Raw genomic sequence first — 22,210 nt, 5'->3', positions numbered from 1 at the left:
GAATCCGCCATGACAAAACAAAAAGACACTGCTTTTCTACAACAATGGTGTGAGATCACCTTGTGGAGCGAGATAACATTGAATCACAGTGACAAAGACAGCAGTGCAACTGATCCTGGATCAGTGTCCCAGGGGAGAGATTGAGGGTTATGTGCAGAGAGGAGCACCCTGACCTCTTATTGCCCTCTATGATATTTCTGAAGGGTAATAAACTGGATGAGAAGTGGAGATTGCATGCCATCGCATTCACTAGAAACACACATAATCCAGCCACAGTGAAAGCAAAACAGAATGGGAATGATGTGGAGTGATTGTGGAGGTGAGGAAAATCAATCTGATGCGTTTTCACACTGGAGAAGTGTCGGACAGATACTGAATGGGTTTAGAACAGACGAGGAATGGCATAATTAAACATTAGTAAATCCTCTAGCCTTAGATTTCTTCATAATTATGCTCACGAAAAAGCATGTGGATGGAGCATGCACATTTTATTTTAATTACATTATCTCCTATAATTCTTTATATAGCATATATATAAGCGGAATTGGATGTAAAGGAAGAAAGCCCGTCTGTTCTTGTCGCGATTGTATTTCTACAGCTGTAAATCACCGCGGATCGCTCGAGCTCTGCGCGCGGCAGATAACGCCACTCCGATTAACCCGTTCCGCTCCCACCGGGAAAAGAGGCCGAGAGGCCGAGCACTGCCTGCGGGGATAAAGAAAACCTCCGGGAGAAGACCATCAGAGATTAGATATGACAAATACAGCAGGACAACACGAATTCTATATCTATATGCCTATATAATGTGCACAGCTACCGTATATAAATCATAGGGTAATGCTTTAGGCTACATTTATTAGTGGAATGAGATTTAGTGCAAACCCCTGATCAAAAATTGTTTTAATTGTTATGCATTCAATCACGGAATTAGATATTTTATCTATGAAACGGTTTAGATTCAGCGTTTTACTTAAACAAAAGCGTTTCTTTATTTACAGCTTTACATACACGAAATGCATAATGTTTTTTATTGTTTTATACTACTAAGATTAACAATATTTAATTTTGTTGCATGCTTTTATTTCAATGTAAATATTAGTTAGAGAATAGCGAATAGATATTTTTTTGGTTATTCGTTAACATTTGAGCTTCTGATATATATGTAATCGGAAAAACATTTATTTAAATATAAGACTATCCTAAGGTTTATTTCTTTAACGCGCGAGAATCGTTGGTAAAATATGAATTTAGTCTGTTCAGTTCTGATTACATTAAATTACATTATTACATTCTGATTTTATATTTCACAATATTTTTAGTGAATAATTCGATCCAAACGAAAACGAGTGTAATGTGATCACAGGCCTAAATGGATTTTAAAAAGCGTATATGTGTTTGTAGGAATCCACAGAAGTAAATATTTTAGTTAAATACAAGTGCAAATGAACGGAAATTCCATCAGAGAAAAAAGAGACCTTGCTTAATAACTTTTCAAAAACATCTTCATTCACTTTAAAAAGTGTCCGAGAACATGATGCCCAATGCACAGTTTCTGCACCGTGACAAATAATCCATAATCCAATTTTAACATATTTTACCACTTGTGATAACTTCGTATTATCAACTACAAGTCTAAATCAATCAAATCTGCGACGTGTTTCTTGCTCATTCCCTTGTCGAAGGAAAGAAGGTTTTAAATCCGTTCAAAGAGTATTCCAACAACACCAACTCTACGCGTCGTGTCCTCTTGCTGAAAATGAGTTAAAACTGATTTCTGACCTTCATCTGAAGCAATAAAAACTGGAGGATTCAAGCTGCGACGGGACAAGAATATTTCAAGAATACTTTTAGTGTCCATTTAAGACCTAGTCCGGTGTGTGGAGACGGTTTATATATACGTAAAGTTATGCAACACTACGAGACCCCGGATGCCATTGGGTGTTGTGACCAAGTATATTGGGCATAATGAGAGTGAAGAGGAGGATGGGGTACTGCAAGCACCTCCCCTAGAAATGCAGCAAATCTTTACTCTTGCTTTTTTTTTTCTCTGGCGGTGCGGAGTAGCGCGCGCATTGGGAGCCGGAGACGCGCGTTGCGCGCGAGACTCTTAGCATTGGCAGGCTGACGGTGACACGTGCCTCTCTCTCAACACCCCCGAGCTCCCGTGTACCGCATTGGCATCAGCGACGGCCACTGAAACGCAGGAGTCGAAGCTGTGCCACGGATACAGAGAACGGAAACCCCCGCGCAAAACTGCGAACATTCTCCTTTTACGCACTGGACATTAAACTTGCTCTCGCCCGGGAAGCGCGCATAAGAGTTCGGCCAGAAAAAAAGAGAGAGGAGCGGGTGAGCAGGATGCAGGCGCCAGGCATCATTTACGTCTGAAAGTGACATGAACCACGGAATTAGCAAAAACACCAGGCGTGATTTCAGTCAGAACTGGAGATAACGAATACGCGTCACTTCGCTTCGTGGATGCGCAGACAAAGAACTCTGGTCGCACACTAAATTTCATACACCTAGAAGAAGAAGAAGAAGAAAAAAAATATTTGCAGAGGTATTTGAACAGTCTCATTTAGAAGAGCAATCATGGCAACGTTAATTAGAAGCAAGATCTCCAACAAGCTCTCCAACGCGGCCACCACGGTCACCAATAAGTCGCAGGCGAAGGTGAGTGGGATGTTCGCCAAATTGGGATTCCAGGCCGCCACCGATGAAGAGGGTTTGGGCTTCGCCGCCTGCGATGATCTGGACTATGACCACAGGCAGGGGCTTCAAATGGACATCCTTAAAAATGATGAAATTGGAGGAGAGGGCGGCGGGGAAATGGGGGGCGAGGGGACGGTCGAAGGGGACAGTCATTACCAGAGGGATGGAACGGGTCCACCGCCCTCAGCGTCCAAAGACGGCGGATTTTGCTCCGAATTAGGCGGCCTGGACAAGCCAAAAATCACTGCTTGGGAGGCAGGATGGAACGTGACCAATGCGATCCAGGTAAGGACGCATCGTCAGGCGCAGGGATGCATATCAAACTGTGAGCATAAATTGACATTCCAAAGTTTTTTCTTATTAATCAATATGGAAATGTTTTTGAAAACTGTTTTTGTTTTGTTTTTTAAATAAAAGGCAATGACGTAGATTATCTTGAGCTGATGTCGTGTCATGGGGAATCTGATTGATTAAGGCAGGTTTATCAAGCCAACCCATTCAACTTACATTTCTATACTGGCCTTTTTGTGCTCTCAAACGGAGATTCGTGAGGTTTGCACATTTTTTTCGACGTGCGTAAACTGTAGAGCAATATCAAAAAGATTTATTTCACACGAAAATGCGTTCTTGATAGTGCCAAAAATGACCACATTTAATCATGCGCAGTTAAACCTCTTAATATCCAAACTGGCATCCGTGACGTGACTCCCTGCCTATTTGATTCATCCTGATGACGACACAATGAGGTGAGCGTGACTTTGCTCACAGCAAATGGAATGTCCGGACTGAATTCAGCTGCATTCCTAATGCTCCATCACAACACCTGCAGTGAATATAGAAGCTGATGATGTCGCAGAAACCTGCAGAACTTAAACTGATGATTGCAATAAAGAACGTCACGACAAAAATGTGTTTAGGCATCGCATAGCAAAAAATGATGGGTTAAAAACAACCCAAGTTGGGTTGGAAATGGACAAACCCAGTGGTTGGGTTAAATGTTTGACCCAACCTGCTAGGTAGTTTTATTTAACTCAACTATTAATGACTATATGTCTGGCTTAAAATGAACCCAAAAATCAGACACATAATTACTAGAGGCAACAATCATAATCAAAAGGTGAACATTTATTAATATGCAATTTAATAAATGTTTCGTGTTTAATTGTTATTCATTAAACATATTAATAAACGTTAATTTCCGACATGTTTTGGGTTCATTTTAAGCAAGCAATACAGTCATTTTTAAACAATATTTGGGTTAAATAAAGCTACAAACATTTAACCCAACCGCTAGGTTTCTCCATTTTTAACCCAACTTGGGTTGTTTTTAACCCAGCATTTTTTTAGAGTGTATATCTACTGTGAATGATGTGAACATGTTGTATAAAACCCTTGCTATATGTTTATTTCCCCAGGGCATGTTTGTTCTTGGCTTACCCTACGCCATTCTCCACGGCGGATATCTCGGACTGTTCCTCATTATATTCGCCGCGGTCGTGTGCTGCTACACGGGGAAAATCCTCATCGCTTGCCTCTACGAAGAGAACGAAGATGGCCAATTGGTACGAGTGAGAGACTCGTATGTGGATATTGCCAACGCGTGCTGCGCGCCGCGCTTTCCCGCGCTGGGAGGCCACGTCGTCAACGTAGCCCAAATCATTGAGCTCGTGATGACCTGTATTTTGTACGTCGTCGTGAGCGGAAACCTGATGTACAACAGCTTCCCCACCCTTCCCGTGTCCCAGAGGTCCTGGGCCATCATCGCCACCGCCGCTCTTCTGCCTTGCGCCTTCCTCAAGAACCTCAAAGCCGTGTCCAAGTTCAGCTTGCTCTGCACCATCGCGCACTTTATCATCAACATCCTAGTCATCGCCTACTGTCTGTCTAGGGCACGAGACTGGGCGTGGGACAAGGTCAAGTTTTACATCGACGTCAAGAAGTTCCCCATCTCCATCGGCATCATCGTCTTCAGCTACACCTCGCAGATCTTCCTGCCCTCGCTGGAGGGGAACATGCAGAAGCCCAGCGAGTTCCACTGCATGATGAACTGGACTCACATCGCTGCCTGCATCCTCAAAGGCTTGTTCGCCCTGGTGGCCTACCTGACGTGGGCCGACGAGACCAAGGAGGTGATCACGGACAACCTACCGTCCAGCATCAGAGCCGTCGTCAACCTCTTCTTGGTGTCCAAGGCGCTGCTCTCGTACCCGCTGCCGTTCTTCGCCGCCGTCGAGGTCCTGGAAAAGACTTTCTTCCAAGACGGAGGGCGCGCGTTTTTCCCGGACTGCTACGGGGGCGACGGGCGGCTCAAGTCGTGGGGTCTTTCGCTCCGCTGCGCCCTAGTCGTGTTCACAATGCTCATGGCCATTTACGTGCCCCACTTCGCGCTCCTCATGGGTCTGACGGGCAGTTTGACGGGCGCGGGTCTGTGCTTTCTCCTCCCCAGCCTTTTTCATCTCAAATTGCTGTGGAGAAAGCTCTTGTGGCATCAAGTCTTCTTCGATGTGGCTATATTTGTAATCGGGGGTATATGCAGTATTTCTGGGTTCATTCATTCCGTTGAGGGTCTCATCGAGGCGTACAAATACAACATTCCGGATTAGTTCGGAACATGGTAATTTGGTTATAAGTGTTACAACGCATCCCACATATTGACAACTAAACCAATAAGACCCCCCCCCCCCCTCCCCAAAAAATAAAAATAAAATAAAATAAAAAATTAACCCAGGTTCATTCATTCAAGCGTCTGCAAATAAGACATTGAAATACAATAAATAAATCAGTTTGCAATTCAAATATGAGAAATGCCTTGGACAACAACGCGCGTTACAAATAGACACCAGAGCAAAACATTTATTTTTGTTGTTATGAACGAGTAAATGGTTTACATGAGAATTTATTTCAGACTGGATTTGGCCCGACTCCAAATCGAGGAAGAAATCATTTCACCTAACTATTAAAAAACGCGTGGATCTGAGTGCAAGACATTCAGCAATGCTGTGAGAGTGGAAGTCTCCTGTCTCCGGTCTTTACGATCTGCAATACACGGTTAAGAAGAAAAAAACAAACGAAACAAAAGCAAATTAATTACAGGGGACCAACGTCATGGCAATAAAAACACACTAGAGTATGTAGTCACCTTAATGTGTAAAACAAATTTATGGATTTTCCGAAATTCGTTCTGAGGACATATAGCCTAAGTCTTATTTATTATTACAGTTTGCATTTACTTAACCAAAATGGAGGGCGAGATAGATAATAACAAAGGCAGCCTATAATGGACGGTGAATAGAAGTACTTTAACTATGCATTTTGAACGTTATGATGTCCATGCAGTATTAGAGATATTCTGGTCAATCAGAAGAAAAATAGGGTGTTGTTCACATGAGAATTTCGTTTCAATTGCTCTCTATTCGTTTACCAGAAAACAGCGTATTTTTACATCGAAAAATGAAGAGTCGTTGAAGACAAAAAAAGAGAAAAACGGCTAGTCGGAAATTCCAGAAGAAATTATTTATGACCATGGGAAATATAAAACAACCCACCAACTCAAATCGCTAAATTTGAATTCATTGCGTTGTTTATCAGATATCAAATGTCGTAATTTAAAACAATTAATAATGGTCATGTTCCCCTCAGTGAGATTTATTTATAGCGTCGTTGGATCGAAATCAAGTCGAAATAAAGGGACTTGCATAAGACTTTTTTTTTTCTTCATTTTGTGCAATCCAATGGGTGCTGTGGAAATGTTATAAAACCGTATGTGTTGTGTTTTTGTGGTTTAAAAGATGGAATGTATATCACAAAATCGTTATCATATATCGTGAAAATGAATATATTGAAGAATAAAGAAACGCGTGAAATTATATTGTACAATTGTTTTTTGGTTGTGTGTGATATGGAAAAATGAAACGTGAATATTTTCCCTTCAAAACAGAATAAATCTACAAAACAATAAATAAGTTGAGTCCAGCTCTCAGAAATTTATTCCAAACGCGCATGTAAAGACATAATATTTACATGATGGTTTTAAATATTTTATTAAATAATATATACACATGTTGTTGTTGTTGAATGGGCAAATGCATTTTCAAGAATTATATATTTTAGACTAGATATGATTTTTATTTTGGCAAATTCAGTTATATGTGATTTCGAAATGTTTGCGCAAATATATTAATTATCAGAATTACGGTTGGAAAAAGGCAGCTTTAACTCAGTATTACAACATGAAAATAATTATTAGCCACCAGCTAATAAATTAATTAGCCTACATATTGTCCTTGGGATTTATTCGAATTATTTTAGTCTTCAAATAGGCAGTGTTCGTTTTTAAAAAAATATAGCCTGTAAGTAACTTGTTATTCACATTTCAGACGGCGCAACAGACAATGAAAGAATGAAGTGAACTCATACAGAAAATGCACGACAGATTTTTGCTTGCGGCTCTGATTCCTCAGGTAAACCTTGTGAGCACACAGACATCTGGATGGGCTGTTTCTCAGTTACTGAAGCTAAAAAAGAAATTTTAAAAACAATTACAAAGACGTGTGCATTCATGTGGTTTGCGTGTGCGCGCGTCTGAACAGAGACTGGAAAAAAAAAAAAAATTAAAACGGGTTGACAGTGAAAGTCGATAGAAAAAATACATAATGAAGACATTCCAGATGGGCAAAAAGATTGTACACAAAATACTGAGGTTTTAAATTTTATATCCACAAAATAATTCTGCATGACACTATTGCACCGCTATTTTGTAAGGAGAAATTATAAACCATAATATTTCTATATTAACGCAATTAACGCTTGTAGAAAACTGACAAACATTGGTCGTGTTGGATTGTGGGAATTAGAGTTCAACCAGAGGAGCCATTTTCTCATTACTGGAACAGCGAAGTCTGAGAGACTGTGACCAAGGCGCCACCTGGCGGCAACATGAAATAAGTCTGTACAGCCGAAAAGACAGGTCTTGTGCTTTCAAAACACGAATCATGATTTTACAGGCTTTGCGAAGCACATCACAAAAACAGCCGTTACCGATAGAAGAAATGGCCAGACAAATAAATACAAAGCTAGGCATGCCGTTTGAAACGTCTAAACATTGTTGACTTGAAATCAAGTTTAGCACCTAAACTGACAAGAGCGTTAAACTGTTTAACCGTGTTAACAGTAGATAACATAATTTACCACAGAGTAGAAGAATATTTTGTCTTAGACTATTTGGAATTGACAGAACAAACTGAAATTGTGTCATAACTCACCCTCATTTTCGTGCCAAACCCGCATGGCATTCTCAAGATTAGCAGAAAGTCCTGAATGCCGTTTTCCATACCGTCGAAGTACAGTGTTTAGGCCAGGGTTCTCCAAACTCGGTCCTGTAGGGCCAGTCCTGCAGAGTTTAGCTCCAACCCCCAATTGAACACCTGAACCAGCTAATTAGGCATACTAGAAACGTCCAGGCATGTGTGTTGAAGTAGGAGCTAAACTGCAGGACAGTGGCCCTCCAGGACCGAGTGTGGAGATCAGTAGCAAAAATTCGAGTAGTTATTCACTTAAAAAATAAAGCGCGCCCAAATTTCGCGCCAGCGTGTTCAAATTTACAAACTTCAACCGTCATTTCGAGGCGCGAAGTTTGAATATACGAAGGCGCCAATGAGATTGGAACAATAAACACAACAGCAAACCCACCTTAGCAAAGCACGTGCTTCTTTCTCATTCCTTCTGTTCTCCCTTAGAAAGAGTTTGATTAAACCAGATATTTATTACACCATGTCAGCAGCATTGGCCATCTTCATGACGAAATCAGAATAAACAAGTCATACAATAAAAAAAAAAAAAAAAAAAAATCATACTTAATACATCAGTTATATACAATTACATAAATACATAAATTTGGATTAAACCAGATCATATGTCAGCATTTATCAGATATAGGCCTGGCCTTCAATAAAAGTGAGATTTAACCAATATCAGCAAGCATAATATTTGAGCAATAAACAGCATTATCAGATGATATTAAAATTCAAGTATTTAATAGACATTTTCAAAAGTCATTCAACAAATGTTTTCACTTAAAGGAATTTATTCCCAAAACACAGAAAAAAAAATACATTAAAAGTTATATTGAGATCCTTACAAGTTATTACAAAGAAGAACATTTATTGTTTCAAGTAATGGTTAAAACTTTACAATTTGTGTCTTAATTACATATTTACAAATGCTTGTAAATTGTAGCATGTGAAGAGCACAAACACAAGAAAGCAACATACAAATTATAAAGTTTGCCAAAGAGTGGCAGGAAAGATCAACAAGACAAATTACTGCCACATCAGTCCGTTTTGTTCCCAAAATTCCCGTCTGAAGAGTGAAAATTTCAAACTGCAATACCAGCATGTCCTCAGTTGTCGGCGGCTGTGCGAGTGGTTGGCTTTTTGGTGGAGTTCTCCACAACCCAAGGGTGAACCATTACTCCCTGGATGGGAAGTCGGTGCATTGGGTTATGCTTTAGTAGTCTATTGATCAGGTCTCTGCTGCCCTCGCTTACATGAGCTGGATAGGTAAACTCAACCTGAAGAGAAACACATGGTTTGAGGATGTATGCATAATGAATGCTGATAGGAAGATATAATAAAGACATTTAAGTTAGACTAAAGATTATTTACATAAAACAGAGGTTAAACTGTTGCGGCACACCATTGACATCCATAGTAATTTTTTTCCCCATACTATGGAAGTCAATGATACTCCACAACTGTTTGCTTACAAACATTCTTCAAAATATCCTTTGTGTTCAGCAGAACAAATACATTTATACGTTTAGAAAAACTTGAGGGAGAGTAAAACGACAGAATTTTAATTTCTGGGTGAACTATCCCTTTACCTTTTAAATGAATAAATTACATTGGCGACACTGTTGTGACGTGATTTACTAAATTAAACTAGGTCAATATATGCTGTATTATGTTCTGGTCATTGTGCAAAAGTTGGAAGTTCAAATATTTCACTTACTCTAGAAATCTTGCGGTACGTCTCTTCGTGGCTCTTTGTTTCAAAAGGTGGACGGCCAACCAGAAACTCATAGCAGAGCACACCGAGACTCCACAGATCGACCTTCTCATCATGCGTTTTGCCTTCGATCATCTCAGGAGGAAGGTAGTCCAGTGTACCGCACAGCGTCGACCTCCTGTAACAGACACGTGATCAGAGGAATTAACAACAGTTACCCTAAAACGGGTGTCCAATCCTGCTCCTGTCCTGCAGAGTTTAACCCCAACCCCAATTAAACCAGTCCCTCCAGAAAAACGCGATTATGCGATCGCCTGATTTAATGCATCAGCATAGTCAGCATATTTATGCGGGAGTTGCATTTTTTTTCAAATACGCCGCATAAATTGCCGATTTCAGCAAGCAAAAAATGTGGGGCTAGCATGATTTCATAATCCCTGTATTTTCGTTGCAAAAAAAGGTCACATATCTTAGCAGAAAGGTGAAAAATGTTGCATTTACTTCACACAAGTAGAGCACCATTATTTTCCCCCTGACGCAATTACGCGACGTGAACATCTGCAAACCCGCGGTGAAACCATGATAAAGCACGCAAATCATTCTCATTTGCCAACAAAAATAAGCGCAAAAGACCACATGAAGCAGTTTCCCAGTGTGTTACATGACAGTGGGGGCAAATATATTTTATAGTAGTATGTAAAATAATTTACATTGCAGTAAGAGATTGCACTTTGTGCATTGGAAGCACTTAATTTAACCTTTGTGCGGTCTTCGGGGTCTTTTTGACCCGCAAATGATGTTTGCTCAAAAAAAAAAAAAAAAAAAAAAAAAAAAAAAAAAAAAAAAATGTTCTCTTTGTCCAAATGGCATGAGACTTGTACGGTGGTTAACACTTTTGAGATCTACAAATAAAAAAAAAAAATTGGAGTGATATCTTGTTTTTATGTTAGTGTAAAAAAAAAAAATTGTTATGTTCGTGGTCTTCGGGGTCTCTGGAGACCCCGGGCAACAGAATGTAATTTTGTAACAATATAATATATTTTTTAAAAACCAATGTAATTTTACTTTGTTTATTAATGTAAACATTTGTGCAGTTTTTGGAGGATTCCTGATATCTTTTAAATTTATATAAATAAATTAAAAAATATTTTGGCATGAGACTTTGTACAGTAGCATTGATTTTTCCCGCAACAATCACAAAAAATAAAATTCGCGTTTTTCTGGAGGGACTGTTAAACACCTGAACCAGCTAATCAAGGTTTTTAGGCATATACAGGAAACTTCCAGGCAGGTGTGTTGTGGTAAGGTGGAGCTAAACTCTGCAGGACCGAGTTTGGACAAACCTGCCCTAAACCAACAAGCAAAAACATCCTTCTCATGAACAAGGACATGCTACACATTTACCTTTGATAAAACAAACTCACAAAACCACAGCTAAACCACACTTAACCTGTTAACCATCACCCCTCTTTTGTGCACCTCAACGTGAAAGAACTTTAAGAAGGTGTATAAAAAGGAGAACAAAAAGTACTGAACTAAACATTTTTACAAAACTTTACACACAATTTGGACTCAAATTGCTAAAGAATTAAAGCCACGTCTAATCAAGTTGTGTTACAAATTTGAAAATGGCGTCAATTGACCCTTCACCAGGAGTTTGATTGACAAGTGATTAAACCAATCATAACGCCGAATCCGCCATTTCGTCCAACAAAGCAGTCAGGAGTTAGAAGATTAACCTCGGACTTGAACTTGAAATGTTGTGTATTTACGTCTTTTTGCGACGGGTCAGTTGCAGTTCCTGTGAGATTTTAAGGCACTGTACCAAAAACAGCCACTGGGCGACAAACACTATATTGACCTTTTTTTGATGCATTCTCATGTCAAATTAAAATACTTCTCTAGCAATATCACAAAACTATGGAAGCTTTAATTGCAATTGATCATCTCACAATTCTGAGATTTAAACTTGCAATTGCGAGTTATAAAGTCAGAATTGTGAGTTTCTCTCATGTAATTCTGACTTTATAACTCATAAATCTAAGAAAATTGTAACAATCATTTTTAGTTTTTATTTCATGGCAGAAACAAGCTTCCATACAAAACAGTGTGCAAATATGGAACCTTGAGTCTTTGACCTTTCCAACCATGTGTTTGTCAAGATCAGAAAGAGATGACTAAAATAATGTAGTAAACTTCATAAAATTTGAAACACGACACTGCCCACTAGGGGGAGGAGCCCACTGAAATGTTTTAAAGAGACACTGACAGTTAACCAGTCAAGTTATGATGACTCAATATGTGGACTGCATTTACATTAGTGTGAATCTCGCAAGCAGAAGACGACTCACCTGGAGGAGGGCGTGTGGACAGACCATCCAAAGTCTGCGATCTTCAGCTCTCCATTGGCCCCCAGCAGCAAGTTCTCAGGTTTAATGTCTCTGTGGATCACGTTCTTTGAGTGGCAGTAGCTCAGAGCGTCTGCAAGCTCCATTATATACTGCAAACAGACACATTATGGGATGTTACTGACTTCAAGTCTTTGCTCATGTTTAATCTCTGAATGAAACAACGCTTTCTTACAGTCGCACTTCGCTGGTCATCGAAAGTCCCGCAGCGCTGCAGCTCTCCGTACAGCTCTCCTTTGGGAGCAAACTCTAGGATGAGGTAAACACGTGACGTGTCGTGGAAGTAACCATAGAGACGCAGGATATTGGGATGTCTGAAAGAGGAGGAAACAATAGTCAGTTCAATTCGCAACAGTGTTTGCCCATCACACAGGGCTCTGACTTTCAGAAATCGGTAGACGTATCGTACAATATGTGGACATGATCATTTTTGGTGATGCGATATTTTACCTATTTATGTTAAACATTAAACGTCACCAACATTTTGCCAATCATGCTGCCTCTTATCTGTTCTCTGACGGAGGTGAAAGCAGGGCAGCTCCTTCATAAACATAGCAGACATCGACATACAAAGACGGCGTTATTCTGGAAGAATAAGTTCCGCCGCAAATAAACATGGTGCATGCTCACAGCTAGCATTAAAGCCGCTTGGACACGTCAGTTGGAAATGTGCTATACAAATAAAATTGAACTTTCACAGAGAATGCATTTTTTGCATTCCACTGCGCTGTTTTTCCTATGCAAAAATGTGCTAGACAGGCGAATTTGACCATTGCGCTCGTGTCTTTCGCTGCATCTCGCACATGACACAGTGTTATAAATGTGCAACGCTCAAGTTAAAAGAAGTTCTTCAATGTGCACCCCTTTCGTTACTGAGAAAAGAAGGTCCGGGGAAAATCTATACATGGATGATCTCCATATATACGTCTTTAGTGCATTTGCAAGTGTGTTTGTTTTGTTCCAATTGTTATTTTGCACTTTAAAGCAAAGTGTTATTTATTATTCAACATTATAGTTATTTTTTGACACTTCAATTCCAGTGTATAAATATTAGCCATTTGAAAGTGCGTAGGCCTACTGGCATTGTTATATTATGATCATATATTCAGTGGCATAAAATGGTCATTAAAGGGTTAGTTCACCCAAAAATGAAAATTCTGTCATTAATTACTCACCCTCATGCCATTCCACACCCGTAAGACCTTCGTTCATCTCCGGAACACAAATTAAGGTATTTTTGATGAAATCCGATGGCTCAGTGAGGCCTGAGCAATGACATTTCCTCTCTCAAGATCCATTAATGTACTAAACATTTAAATCAGCTCATGTGAGTACAGTGGTTCAATATTAATATCATAAAGCCACAAGAATATTTTTGGTGCACTAAAAAAACAAAATAACGACTTATTTAGTGATGGCTGATTTAAAAACACTGCTTCAGGAAGCTTCGGAGCGTTATGAATCAGCGTGTCAAATCATGATTCGGATCGTGCGTCAAACTGCTGAAATCACGTGACTTTGGTGCTCCAAACCGCTTATTCGACACGCTGATTCATAACGCTCTGAAGCTTCCTGAAGCAGTGTTTTGAAATCGGCCATCACTATATAAGTCGTTATTTTGTTTTTTTGCCGCACCAAAAATATTCTCGTGGCTTTATGATATTAATATTGAACCACTGTACACACATGAACTGATTTAAATATGTTTTTAGTACATTAATGGATCTTGAGAGAGGAAATGTCATTGCTGGCTATGCAGGCCTCACTGAGCCATCGGATTTCAACAAAAATATCTTAATTTGTGTTCTGAAGATTAATGAAGGTCTTACGGGTGTGGAACGGCATGAGGGTGAGTAATAAATGACAGAATTTTAATTTTTGGGTGAACTAACCCTTTAAATGACAATATCACAATATAATCGCCCAACATAAAGTAGTCATCGTGACAGGCCTAGCGCTGACTCATCCAGAGAAAAAAAAAAACAAAAAAAAAAAAAAAACACAAAAATCAGCAAAAGTGTATAGTTTTCCAGCCTTAAAGTGATAAAAACAGCCACACCAACCTGAGATGAGACTGGATCTCCACCTCCCGCCGCAGCTGGTGCTCCACGCCGGCTTTTTCCAGCTGCTTTTTAAACAGAACCTTGAGCGCCAGGATAAACTTGGTCTGACGTTCCCTGGCTAGATACACACTCCCAAACTTGCCTTTGCCTAGAGCTCGGCCAATGTCGAAATTCTCTAAACTCCACGCTTTCCTAAAGAATAGACAAAACACAGACAGTCATGACCATTCCTCAGTGAAATAATACTGTGGCATTAAACAATTATCCATGAGCCATAAGGAAAACAGTCATCAAGAATGCAGGTTAATATTAAAATTTTTTATATATATATATATATATATATATATATATATATATATATATATATATATATATATATATATATATATATATATATATATATATATATATATATATATATATATGTGAAGAGTTTGGTTCCAAAACGCGATAAACGGCATTTTCAAAAAATTGAGTTTCCACCAAAATCAGTATTGTATCTGGTCGATATTGAAAAGTCATTTATTAATTTTGCGCAAAATGCGATATCTGTCGTGATATTCTGTCATGTTTTCTCCCTTTCTTCCCAGAACGCGACAAACGCCAGTGTCCTTTCTCTGCAGAACGCGATATATCCGCTCTCAACCAATCACAGCGCACCATTCCACACACTGTAAACATTAAAGGCTTTTTTAAAAGCCGTTTTTAATACCAATGTACTTGGCAAACGTTTTTATTTAACCGTGCGGTGGTGCCAGATACTCTTTAATCCGTAATGGCAAATAATTCATAACATTAACAAGATGACCATTGGAGCGACGGCTGAATGTATTTTTAGTAAATTGGCTGAATATAAGATAAATATTGGCAAAGTTTAGACTCTGTCATATATGTGAATCAACTTACTTTGTTGTGTATTTTCAGTTTGAAAAATAACTTTTATATTGATGATTTATTGCATTTTGGGGAAAAAAATAATACGTTTTTATAATAAACTTTTTAAAATCAAAATGTAGATTTGAATTTTTAATGTTTTTATATCCAAAAGATGCTATGTGAACGTTTGAAACAGAAAATAGGGGTTTTCATCTTGCCAATTTTTTGGTAAAGAAAATACCCTTTTACTCAAAATAATCAAAATGGAGTTATTGCGTTTTGGAACCAAACTCATACATATACATATACATATATATATATATATATATATATATATATATATATATATATATATATATATATATATATATATATATATATATATATATATATATATATATATATATATAAAAATAATGACTATACTTTTAAAAGTAGTCACTCAGTTAAAGGCAGGGTAGGTAAGAAATTTTGTTCCAAATTTGTTTAAACTTTCTATATATATACATGCATAATTAAAATGTAAGAACTCTGATAAAAAGAGTATAAAAATCGAGTGACTCTAGACCGTTTAATCTGTATTAAACACAGCTCATTATTTCCATCCGGGACGAAACATAGGATTGGCTTAGGCGGCTGTCACTCTCTCGCAACCATGGCAACCACCCTTTTGCCACACATGACCTGCCCACTTGCGCGCGCACGTTTGATTTGGGGAATCCAAGAGGCATGGATCCTAGGAATACCAAAACAATGGCAGAGAAACAGCAAGCTAAATTCACAGTATCGGCCTATGCAGTTAGTGAAGGCAAACCAGGCAAAAAAAGGAAGACAGTAACAGTACAAGAAAAGGCAATGAACAAAAAGTCTTTGGATAAACAAAGAAATAAAACGCGAGTTAATATCGGCGTGGCTTTCCAGCGATGGCGAGAACTGAGGGAACTCAAGGGGCTGAAAAGTGACTCCTTGATGGCTTTATTTCTGCTGGACAGGTAAATCTTTCTTTTTGTATTTTGATCATACATATTTTTTTGTTTATTTTTTCATGAAGCATGTGTCATTAGCACACGTAGCTGCGTAATATAGCTAACATAACATTACTTAGCGAGCCGTAGTAGAGACGATAAATAATGATAGCTATAGTGTTGAATTGTGCATAATTTTACCCTCTGTCTAACTCTTTTACCATGTTCACCTGTAAGTTTACCTGCACGTTTTTTTTTCGCCTTTGTTTTGTTTTTATATTCTCTACCTATGTTTACTGATGTCTTTATCTTGTATCTGTGTGTGTCGTACACACTTTGTTGTATGTGTGTGTTATTATTTTGTGTCTGCAATGCAGTTGTGAGTTGATATTTGAGTGTATGTTACTCTGTTGATCTGTAGAACAACGTATATGTTATGAATCTTACACGAAATTCATCTTCATCACAGTGTAAATGATGGTAATGGAAAAACGTGTATCATGCAACCTGTTTTTAGCTTTGCCTTATATGGCGGCATTTTAATGCCATTAATGACCGAGCGCACAATTGATGCTTGCGCGGGCAGTAAATCACTTCCGCGAGAGGATAACAGATCTGCACGCGAGGAAACGGGAGCCCGCGAGCTCATTTTAAACCCGCGCGCGCATGACATCTACTCTGCGCGCAGATCAAGCCCTCGCGTGCTCGGACAAGACTCGCAGCATGCGCGTCATCATTCCCACACTCGCGCTCAATCTTCTATTTCGCTCGCGCGAACACTTTTGATTTTTGTCAGTCGTGGGGCGGGACTTTACTTATTTCAGTGTAAGCTCAAATGTCATTGTCAATTCAGTTTTTCCAGAAGTCTGTTTTGATTGGACGCCTGTTGTAAAACGATTATACATGGCTTCATCAATGGACCAGATGCAAGTGAGTTAAACTTTATTTATTAACTGATTGATTGCATTATTATTATAATATGGCCTTACTAGATACATTAACTTGATTTATTATTATTTTTATGGAGGTGTAGCTGCTGGGGAAATAAGAGAACACATAGCCTAGTTATATTTGCTGTAGTTCACCGCTACATTACCACTATACTTACACTAAACAGTATCTGTTTACCCAGCCAAAATTATGTCAGTTCTGAGAACTACAGAAATGTCAAAAGTGTCCATTAAATAGTTGTAACTATGATTCTAAATCCAGAATTGCTTCATGTGGCTTTGGATGAAAGATACATATCAACAAGAGTTGTTGTGTAAGCTTTTTGTTATCATTCTTTGTCAGTTTAATATATTATCAGGTTAATATATTTTCCATTAAATACAGTATAAAATGGTTTCAGCATTTCACTATGTTGAAAGGTTGCAGCTAAAGTTAAGATACAGTACACAGTATGAATGATCATACCCCCCGAAACCCAATTTAGAAATCTTTATATCTAAGACATATTTAGTTTTTTTGTTGTTGTTTTTTTATACTATTATGGGTAAACAGACTGTTCAGTGGAAGTATAATGATAATGTAGCAGTGAACTACTATGTGTTCTCATTTTTCCCCAGCAGCTACAGCTCCATAAAAATAATAAATCAAGTTAATATAGTATCTAATAAGGACATATAATAATAATAATGCAATCAATCAGTCAATAAATAAAGTTTAACTCACTTGCATAATAATAGTAAATACTATAGTGTTTTGGACCATACTATAGTAAAGTGTAGTATACTGTATACATTATACTATTTACAACACTTTGTTAATGAATGCTTCTGTATACAGTGTATTAACTATGATGAACTGATAAACTGTAATAAATACTGTTTAGGCTACTTTAGTTTTTACTACAGTAAACTCTAGTGTATATTGTAGTAATATACCCTATAGTTGTAGAAAATTACAGTATTTGGGTAAAGTCAATTTGTTTATATTACCCTCAACAACTATAGAATTACCACAGCAAATTAAAGTACTTTACTTTAGTATGGTTCAAAAACACTATAGTATTTACTATAAATTACTATAGTATTTTTTCATCTGGTCCAAGCCATGTCTAATCGTTTTACAACAGGCATCCAATCACAACAGACTTCCGAAAAAACTGAATTGACCAATGACATTTGAGGTTACACTGAAATAAGTAAAGTCCCGCCCCACGACTGACAAAAATCAAAAGTGTTCGCGCGAGCGAAATAGAAGATTGAGCGCGAGTGTGGGGAATGATGACGCGGGTGCTGCGAATATTGTCCGAGCACGCAGGGCTTGATCTGCGCGCAAAGCAGATGTCATGCGCGCGCGCGGGTTTAAAATGAGCTCGCGGGCTCCCGTTTCCTCGCGTGTAGATCTGTTATCCTCTCGCGGAAGTGATTTACTGCGCGCGCAAGCATCAGTTGTGCGCTCGGTCATTAATGGCATTAAAATGCCGCCATAGCCTTATAGATAGCTCGTTAGCGAATCAAAAAATATATATTTTAAACTTTACCAATATCAATATGCTAGCTTGATAGTGAGTACTAAAATACATCTTGTTTGTTTATCTTCATAATTATAAAGTTATTTTTATTACATGTGATTCTGACATGATGTCACTACATGCCGTGCTCCTTCCTCTCCGCTCGTCTCAGGTAAATAATGCGTCTTCCAGCTCAGTGGTCGGAGTCACACGTTCATGCGTTTTGGGGGCGTGGCTTTGGAAGGAGCCCAGAAGGGAGGGGGTGGAGTGAATGGAAATAATGAGCTGTCTTTAAAACAGTCGTGAGAGGTCTACAGACACTCGATTTTTATACTTTCTTTTTCAGAGTACTTACATTTTAATTATGTATTGATATATAAATAAAGTTTAAACAAATTTTGAAAAAAAGTTTTTTATACATTTTTTTGCCTACCCTGCCTTTAATATAAAGTATAAACTTGTAAATGTTTGTTTTTAAACACATACCAGATTCTGAGGCCAATTTTAATGCAATTAGTTTATGGTAAAGTCTATTTTTGCCAAGAACTCAAACTATGCGTTTTAACTTTGTTAAACATTTCTTCCAAAGTGAATAAAAGAGGGTTTCCTCATTGGATTAAACCCGGCACAATCTAATAAAACATGCCTTTAATTTGTATATCATTTACACCATACCAGAATCAAACGCTATATTAAATGGCAAACTCAACAGTAATAAAATTTACAATACTCATAATAAAAACATGTCTATCTTCTCCTAATATTAAAAACTTGGAATTAACTACTCAGCAACTGATATAAACAATAGATTTAAAAAACATTGGGACTAAATTCATGCTGTTTGTTTATAATTTGTAAATAGCTTACTTGGAAGTATTGGACATTCCATTGGAAGGAGTTTCTGAAAAAGAACAGAAAGGGTCATTATAATGTTCTCAATGTTGCGAAGTAAGGATATAAAAAGGAACTGATGTATCCATGCTTACGGTGAGGTTTTTCCTGCTTGCTGGGTTCAGGCGCTTTATTAGGCTCAACTACATGAACCGGCTTTGGCTGCGGTTTGTGTTGCGTTGTTGTTTTGAGTTGATCTGGGTTGACGTTCTGGTCTCCAGGACACGAGGTTTTCACAGGAACCGAGACTCCAGCGGGCTTCTGCTGACTCACAGGACGCTGAATGCGTTGCGGTCCGTGTGCCGTCCCGAGAACACGCGTGTGCGGGGTCGACACGGGCTTCTGAGTGCTCTGTGTCACCGGAACTCTTTTGGGTCCGCTGACAGAACCCTGCAGAACATCAGAGTTGAGCAAACATTCCATTTGATCATTTTGCAAATGCTACTTTTTAATGAACATTCTGAAACATGTAGCAACATTTGAAAAAGGTAACAATGAAACACTCCTGAAATGTCAGATGGATAGAATCACCTGTGATTGAAACATTTTAAAGGGTTAGTTCACCCAAAAATGAAAATTCTGTCATTAATTACTCACCCTCATGCCGTTCCACACCCGTAAGACCTTCATTCATCTTCAGAACACAAATTAAGATATTTTTGACGAAATCCGATGGCTCAGTGAGGCCTGCATAGCCAGCAATGACATTTCCTCTCTCAAGATCCATTAATGTACTAAAAACATATTTAAATCAGTTCATGCGAGTACAGTGGTTCAATATTAATATTATAAAGCGACAAGAATATTTTTGGTGCACCAAAAAAAAAAAAAAAAAAAAAAAAAACGACTTTAACAATATCTAGTGATGGCTGATTTCAAAACACTGCTTCAGGAAGCTTCAGAGCATTATGAATCAGAGTGTCGAATCAGCGGTTCGGATCGCCAAAGTCCGAATCATGATTCGATACACTGATTCATAACGCTCCGAAGCTTCCTGAAGCAGTGTTTTGAAAGACTATATAAGTCGTTATTTAGTTTTTTTTGCCACACCAAAAATATTCTCATCACTTTATAATATTAATATTGAACCACTGTACTCACATGAACGGATTTAAATATGTTTTTATTACATTAATGGATCTTGTGAGACGAAATGTCATTGCTGTCTATGCAGGTCTCACTGAGCCATCGGATTTCGTCAAAAATCTCTTAATTTGTGTTCCGAAGATGAACAAAGGTCTTACAGGTGTCGAACGACATGAGGGTGAGTAATTAATGACATTATTTTCATTTTTGGGTGAACCCTTTACAAACAAAGACTTTGAGATAAGAAAAAAAAAATTATATTTAAAAAATAGCATTTATCAGTTGCATATGACATGTTTACGTTACATAACAGAAGTTTGTGATTTTCAAAAGTAAAAAGAACACAAATAGAAGGTACAGGAAAATAATATTTTAAATATCTTTATCAATATGCTAATTTCCTGAGAACAAACATAATATGCAGTTCCACTAAAATACCTTCTCATTTTCAGGTCGTTGAATCTTCAGATCTTTGCTTGATTTGGTTCTTGAAGCCGTTTCCATATTCTGGGTTCAAACAACGACATATTGATTGATTAAATACATAATTTCATCACAACTAGATTAATATCCAGTCAAAAGCTCAAATAGAGAACAAATATAACGATATTAAACCGTCACACAATGGTCCCCGTTTAGATGACTTACAAACTAAAGTTTCCATCAAAAAGCATGTTTATAGAATAAAATAAAAAGTTAAGAAATGAATCAATCAATTTTAAATTAAATTCAAACGTATTTTCGCGTCGTTGTTTGATCACGACCCTACCGTTACCTCCGTCAGCCGTTTCCACACGACAAATCCTCCTCAAAACACGACAGAAACACGATGATTTCCTCCTCGCCGTATTAATAACACGTTACCATCGACTAAATCCGTCGTGTACGATATTTAATATCGAGAAAACTCATTAATAACTATATTTATTACTCGACAGGCGGAAGCGGTTCTCCTCAGCGACTGCGATCCTGGCCTGTTTGATTTCAAATAACCCACTTTTAAATACCTTTAAATATTGTAGGATTCTGATTGGCCAGATGGCACAGTAAACTGGAATCTTATTGGTTGTTGGAGCCTTCGTCATGTGACGCAAATGCCCCGCAAGTAAAGCCGGGAAAATGTATCATTGTAAAACGGATGACCAGCAGGTGGCGCTAATGTTCGGGCTAAAAATATTACAATCAAGTCTAGTCTTTATGTGTGTGATGTAATAAGGACATATTAGAGCCTTATTTATTTTTATGGTTTTCTTCCATCCCACTTAATTGTATGTGAATAATTTAATTAAAACTAAAAGAGGTTTGGTTATTTTCAAACATAGTAAATAACCACATTTGCTTCAATCAGTTTCCTGTGAGACAGATGTTGTTCCTCCTTTAAAGTTCACAAAACACACAAGTCTTTATTTAGTATGAACATTAGTTTATTTCAACACTTGTAAACAGCTTTGGCTGTGTTCTGAGAACAAATGATGAACCGAGATCATTCTCCTTAACTCTAAAACAAACTAGACATTTAATTCAACGCTAAATACTTTCAATCTTTCCACCAAGTTGCTGCTTTTATGATTTATTACCAAATGTCTGTAACAAACATTTACATTCAATATAAATAAGTTGTTAAATGCAGTCATGTTTATTTTAGTTGTCATAATAATCCAGAGATGCAAACTGAAGTAAACCCAAAAAAAACAGAAGCTCTTCAATGCAATTTCAATTGAGAAGGAAACTAAAACACAAGGTTTC

The 22,210-nt window shown here is 38.0% G+C and overlaps 2 protein-coding genes across 3 annotated transcripts; one reads left to right on the top strand and one right to left on the bottom strand.

The window, feature by feature from the left end:
- Positions 1-2,045: 2,045 nt before the first annotated feature.
- Positions 2,046-8,558, top strand: slc32a1 (solute carrier family 32 member 1). The gene is made up of 2 exons (XM_048198651.1): positions 2,046-2,997; positions 4,128-8,558. Exons 1-2 carry the CDS (start codon positions 2,593-2,595, stop codon positions 5,313-5,315), a joined length of 1,593 nt encoding a protein of 530 aa, XP_048054608.1. The 5' UTR covers positions 2,046-2,592; the 3' UTR covers positions 5,316-8,558.
- Positions 8,559-8,722: 164 nt separating this feature from the next.
- Positions 8,723-21,468, bottom strand: aurka (aurora kinase A). Of its 2 annotated transcripts, none has more exons than XM_048198652.1 (9): positions 21,240-21,468; positions 20,903-20,971; positions 19,474-19,768; positions 19,355-19,388; positions 14,189-14,380; positions 12,301-12,439; positions 12,069-12,217; positions 9,721-9,895; positions 8,723-9,280 (listed from the first exon to the last, which is right to left on the bottom strand). In XM_048198652.1, exons 2-9 carry the CDS (start codon positions 20,966-20,968, stop codon positions 9,110-9,112), a joined length of 1,221 nt encoding a protein of 406 aa, XP_048054609.1. In that variant the 5' UTR covers positions 20,969-20,971; positions 21,240-21,468; the 3' UTR covers positions 8,723-9,109. The 2 variants fall into 2 exon arrangements, with proteins under 2 accessions (XP_048054609.1, XP_048054610.1); XM_048198653.1 differs by having other exon boundaries at positions 21,234-21,464.
- Between the last annotated feature and the right edge of the window lie 742 nt (positions 21,469-22,210).

This window comes from Megalobrama amblycephala, linkage group LG8 (genome assembly GCF_018812025.1).
Source record: "Megalobrama amblycephala isolate DHTTF-2021 linkage group LG8, ASM1881202v1, whole genome shotgun sequence".
Classification (NCBI taxonomy): Eukaryota; Metazoa; Chordata; class Actinopteri; order Cypriniformes; family Xenocyprididae; genus Megalobrama; species Megalobrama amblycephala.
The sequence above is the reverse complement of the archived record's forward strand: the minus strand, read 5'-3'. Positions and strand labels throughout refer to the sequence as shown.